We start from the raw sequence: 5,787 nt of genomic DNA, 5'->3' as shown, positions 1-5,787 counted from the left end.
TCATGCCAGCCCCGGTGGCCCGGCGGCTCTGACTGTGGAGTTTGCCACGTGCTCTGACTCAGGAGCATCAGGGCTGGTGTTCTGTGCGTTTTGTGGGTTCCGATTGTGGGTTCATGTTCCTGGGGACCCTCTGAGTTCCAAGTACACAGTGTGATCTCTACGCAGGATTTATGACCATTCCTTCAGGGGCCTCCTGGCAGTATCAGTCCCGGGAACCTTAGGAACACTTGAAGTCCGGGATTTTTCGGATCTCCACGTACCCTCAGAACTCACGCGCCCGGGAGCTTGGGTTTACGTTCATTGTTTTCAAGGATGGTGGGCGGGGATGGCGTGCAGGGTGGTGGGAGCTGGGCCTGGGATCTGGCTCTAGAAGCATCAGGGCTGGAGGGCCTTAGCTAGTTACGAGGAAGGGTCGTCTCCCAGGCCTCAGGGTGAGGGAAATGAGCCCCCACCTTCTAGTCACTGGGAGAGGACTGAAGGAGAAGCAGCCATCCCCCAAGCGTCTCCATCCTCAAACCACACACAGCTCTGGCCCAGGTGCTAGGAGGGCCCTGGGGTTCCACCAGGAGAGTGGCACTGGTGGGGAGGGCCACGGCAGATCACAGTGCGCCCCTGGGGACATCTTTGAGGTTGGGGCCTCTGAGCTCAGGTCCCAGGAGGCGTCTGCTGGTGGCCTGATGGGCTGTGAGGGTCTTGGTGGTCAGTGGCCCCCCACGAGCAGCAGCAATGCAAGCTGCTCCCACAAAGGAGGGGCCAGAGTGACGGCTTCTGGGCCCTCGTCCGGATCTTGAGGTGTCCCTCTGAGCTTCTGATCATCCTGTGGGCAGGCACCTGCCTTCTGGGTTTGTGGATGCATCTGACACGCCATTTGCTGCTTTCTGAAATCCTGTATGGGCCAGGGGTGGCCTCTGTTGTGGGGAGACCTTTGGGTCTCAAGCTTCCCTCCCACACACACAGAGTATGTGCCTTATGGCCCAGACGGCGTCACCAGGCGCCTTCTGAACCTATGTCCCCCATTAGCGCACAGCAGGTGTCCCTACACTGCACAGGGCCCAGAACAAGTGTGGGGACAGCCAGCACGACATTTGTTAGGAACAGAGATAGTCTTTATTCAAATGCAAAGAGATCCATAACATGAAAACACAGAAGTTCCCGAAACTGCCCCATTTATTCACTTCTCAAGTGTCCCCCACTTGGATGCGCCCTCGGGAGAGTGGGCTCAGCACAGCCTAGAGCACCAGGTCTGAGGTATCTGCAACCACGTGGGAGCCAGGCCCCTGGACAATGAAGGACGATCTCCTGGAGCAGCAATAACTTATAAGGAGACATAATTTAGAGTAGACGGAGCCTTGGGGATGACTTTATGCAGAAGCAGGAGGCTGAGAGCAGACGGGACATGGGGACCCAGAAGCAAGGATGGGAGGGGAGGAGGCTGTTTCCAATGCCCCTGCCGGCCACCAGAGGGCCCTTCAGTGCAGAGGTGGTCGGCGCGGCCTCACCGCGGTCAGGAGCAGCGCGAACCGCCCCCGTGCCCTCGGCCGCCTACAGCGTGAGCCTGCACAGGAACCCCCGACACCCCACGGCTCCGGGGGCCCCAGGGGCTGCGGGGCTCTGGTCTCAGACGCAGTTATCAGGCACGCACTCAGCCTCTTCTTCGAGGTCGGGGCAGGGGCTCCCGTTGTTCGCGGGCTGGACCCGGACGTAGCGAGTCCTGCTCTTGGCCCCCAGCCTCCCACAAGGGCCTCCGCACAGTCCCCAGGACGACCACAGGGAGACCTCGCAGTCCAGCGGCGTTTCCGGAACTGGGGGAAGCACAGGAGAGACGGAGGTGAACGCTCGCGTGAAGAGGCGCTTCGTACAAACAGAAGCCCCTCCCACCAACGTGTGCCTTCATCAGAGGCCACGCCCACACGTCGGGGGCACGTGCGTTTCTCAGCGCAGTCGCAGAGTGAGCGGCAAGATGGATGGTGGATGGCACCATGGCAACCTCGGACACAACCCAAGGACTGGAGTTGCGCGTTTCTATGGAAGAGCCGGAGCTGCCGCTCAAGTCTCTGTGGTGTTGGAACTCCCACATCGTGGCAGAGTAAGAGGCGCCGGGGACCCCCGTAGGAACCCCAGGAGAGGGCGGACGCCCCTGCTGTAGAAAGCTGCTCTGTCCCAGCCTGGACCCAGCTGCTACATTTACCGGAATAACAGACAGGGGCAGCGGATTCGCTGTCTTGCGGGACCTGGACCCCCACAGGACTCAGACATTTCAGTATCCTTCTCGTTTCCCTGTGTCCCATCTGGTTCCATAATTTTCATAAATTTAAAAATCATCATTTGGTGTTATGGTTAAGTCACTTGGTAATTTCCATTTTTCCAAATCAAAGTGAAAACACCTCTTTTGCACCTCACAGGCCAAGCCAGCCAGATGGACAGTGTTTCTCTGGCTGTGTGGCCCAGAGCGGGCAGCCCTGAAGGAGGCCAGGAGCCCCACCTCACTCTGCCGTGCTCTCGAGGACAGTCAGCAAGGGCTTGGCTCTCCTCACAAATCTGCGGGCACCCTGCTGCCAGCTTTGTGGCTACTGAAGGATGAAAGAGAGTGGAGAAGAGAGTTGGTGTGCAGGTGCAGTGCCTGGAATGGTCGGGCAGCCCTGGCCAGGCCCACACCTGGAGCAGCCCTCTCCAGAGAGGCGGGAACAGGGCTTGCAAAGACCTCGGTGCTGAGGCTTCGTAAGGGCACTGGTGTAGACACCAGAGAGCCAGGGCCCCAGGCAGCCCACCTGGGGAGCACACAGAGCTGCTGGGAGATCCCAGCACTCCCCGGCTTCCTGAATGAAACCAGGATGGTGGCAGCGCCCCTGCCCTCGCTGCGATGAGGAGTCAGTGAGCGCTTGCAGTGCCTGTTCTGCAGCGAGGGCCGCACCGCAAGTGTCCTGTGAGGAGGCGGCCTGGGGACAGGCATCCAGCCTGTGAGCAGGAAGCCAGAGCGGAGCCAGGCTGGCCTGGCGTGGACCTGGCGGAGCCTCCTCAGTGCCAGCCACCACATGCCAGTCCCAGCCTCTGCCCTTGAGAAGCTAAAAGTCACAGGAGAGACCCTTGTGGGCGGTGGTCTGTGCTCCATCCCCACAGGGCCAGCACGGCGGGTGCTGGGGAGAGAGCCGTGAAGGCACCAGGGAACAGAAGCAGGCCAGCATGAGGCAGGCGGGTGCAGGAGGCACCAGAGGGGGCTGGTGGGAGTGGCTGTCCTTCTCAAAGCCGCTATGCCTGCAGCGCCCTGGGATGGGATGCCATGCCTCACAGTGGCGCTTCCCAGGAACACTGGGGGGGAGGGAAGGTGCTCGGCTTGATCCTGCTCAGGCGCTGTTCGGATGGAACTCTCTAGACAGGTCTCCCTATCACCAGCTCCCCACTGTGGTCCCCCAGCTGGCACAGCTGACTCTCCCCTTTCCACCCTCCTCTCCATGTCCTGCCTCCTGCTCAGAGCTCACAGCACTCTCTCCCCACACTCTTTCCCCTGCAATGCTGCTTTATCCTTCTCCTGGCTGCTGACTTTATCCCTCTCTTGGCCCAGGGCACTGGCCGCGTGCTCCCCTGCCCGCTGAGGCCCAGTGCCCCCGAAGGTGGGTCAAACCGCATCTCTCTGGACCTTCTGCCCACGGAGTCTCTTCCCGCCAGACTAGCTGCACAGCACAGACAGTGCTGGCATGTTGCCTGTTGGGTAAGTGGCTTGGGCACGTCTGCTTGGAATGTGGCATCCGCTTGGACAAATGAGTGAGGAGCCCAAGCTGGAACTGGGCAGGGGCAGCACTGAGGCTGGCGCAGGGAAGCCCAGTTCATCCCAAACGAGGAGGAGGGACCCAGGACTGGGCACAGCCTCTGTCTGGGGAGTGGTTCCCAGCAGCCGTGGGGAGCTCACCACCTCCTGTCTGACCTGACCTGGCCCTTGCCTCCAGGGACGGCTGACAGTAAGCTTGTAATTACTGCTGCTCCTCAAGACGACATCCGTCCCTACCACACGGCTTGGGAGGCAGGGGTGTGGGAGGTGGCCCCGTACCTGCCTCAACTCCAGCCAGCAAGGTGCAGGACGATGGGGTCCATGGCCAGGTTGGTGGGCTCAGTTCCTCCTCGGTAAAGTCTGAAGTCCACTCTTGTCTGGGGCCTACCCTGACTCTCCCACACCCACATCAGGGGAGACCCAGAGACCCAGAGCCAACGGGCCCCAACCCATGACCCAGCCAGGCGCTCCATGGGGCCAGTGGCCGCCACCCAGGTGGGTGGGGAGGGAACTGCCACTCAGCCCCAGCGTTCCCAGCCTGCCCTGTCCAGCAGGTGCCTGGAAGAGCTAGGGGAACGCTCATCAGCACCTGTCCCGTCCCACACCAAGGCACCTGTGAGTAGAGCCCTGAGCTGTGTGGTGGCTGGGTCCCGAGACCCCCACAGGTGCCCTGCAGCACAGCTGTCACCCGGTGGCCACACAGACAGGGCCATCCTAGCAAGCTTCCTTGTCAGCTGTGACACACAGGTCACCTGTGGTGCGTGTCTGACAGGACAGAGTCTCTCATGTACTGTCTGGAGCCTCCTTTCATTCTTTCCCCTAAGCTGTGGCCCTGTAAGATGCTTTCAACTGCAAATAATGTGGAAGAGTCACATCTTCAGTGTTGGAACGAACAGAATCCTGAATCTTCTAAGTTAGCACCATCTTGCAGCACAGGCTAGGAATCCCTACTTGGAATTTCTCCGAGCCTTAGATTCAGGTTTGGCGGTGGCCCTGCGGCAGGGTTCAGGGCTGCTGTGCATCCCGTGTGACCCATACGTCCTGTGGGGTGTGAGCCGCGGCTTCTCCATCACAGGAGGAGGCCGCGGCAGACACTGATTTTCCCTCTGAACCTCAGCGCCTCTGCCCGCTGGAGTGACGAGGTCCCTGGGCTCTGCCGTGGGCACTTTCCACGCCAGCTCCCCCCTGCCACCTGCAGAATGGGAAGGAGGCCGTTACCTGAGGCGCTGTCTACAATCTCATTGTCTCTGCTGGGTGGGACTGGGGCGGGAGGGACGAAGGCCCTGGGGCTCTGTGGCAGCCGCACCAGCGTCACCCTGGCGATGGGAGGCAGGGCCTTCAGCCGCGGGTAGTAGAACGAATTGGCCGGGTGGCTGGGAGAGGAGGAAGTTATCTGGGGAGAAGGAAGAGGAGGTTGGCCTGGGGTCCAAGAAGCTGCCCTTCTGTTATGCCTGTGGCCTTACTGGGGCCACTGCCCAGCGCCCAGCACACCCTCTGCGCCGCTGTGCGGGACAGGGTGCCATGTGCTCGTCTCGGCCGTCCCATGGAACAGGGGCTGGAAACCGAGGCCAGGAAGGGGCGGCCTCCTCAGTCAGGAGGCGCGTCCTGCTGTCCTCCCTGCGGTGCTGCGACTCCGGGTTGGGGGAGAATGGGAGGAGCTGCACCCCCTTGCTCACCGCTGCCGCCAGAAACAGCCTCTTCCACACAAAAGCCGCAAGCGGCTGTCCTGGGCTGGGAGGCGAGGGCGCAGCCAGGCCCCAGCCCCGTCCCCACCGCGGGGGCCACAGTGGCCCTTGCGCACGCGGGGCGCCCGCTCACCTCGGTCACCGTGTCCTGCGGGATGGTGGCGAAGTTAGGCGAGGAGAAGGTGAAGCCGCTGTCCGTCCCGGCGTCGTAGGGGTACAGGTCCAGCGCCGCCTGTTCCCGCCAGCGGTCACCGTCGCACAGGTCCAGGCTGTCCACGCCCACGAACCAGTCGGGGCTGGGCACGATGCGCACCACGAACGAGACCTGCGGCGGCGACG

General features: G+C 61.8%; 1 protein-coding gene across 1 annotated transcript in view; it reads right to left on the bottom strand.

The window, feature by feature from the left end:
* Window positions 1-1,084: 1,084 nt before the first annotated feature.
* Window positions 1,085-5,787, bottom strand: part of SPON2 (spondin 2, extracellular matrix protein) — a 6,598-nt gene continuing 1,895 nt past the window's right edge. Inside the window, 3 exon segments of the mRNA XM_011936790.1 lie at window positions 1,085-1,802; window positions 4,982-5,156; window positions 5,582-5,773. Of these exon segments, the coding sequence (XP_011792180.1) occupies window positions 1,618-1,802; window positions 4,982-5,156; window positions 5,582-5,773 (552 nt within the window). The 3' untranslated portion in view covers window positions 1,085-1,617.

Source organism: Colobus angolensis, unplaced genomic scaffold (genome assembly GCF_000951035.1).
Source record: "Colobus angolensis palliatus isolate OR3802 unplaced genomic scaffold, Cang.pa_1.0 Scaffold157, whole genome shotgun sequence".
NCBI lineage: Eukaryota > Metazoa > Chordata > Mammalia > Primates > Cercopithecidae > Colobus > Colobus angolensis.
Note: the sequence above shows the minus strand (reverse complement) of the source record. Positions and strands in the feature narration are given on the sequence as shown.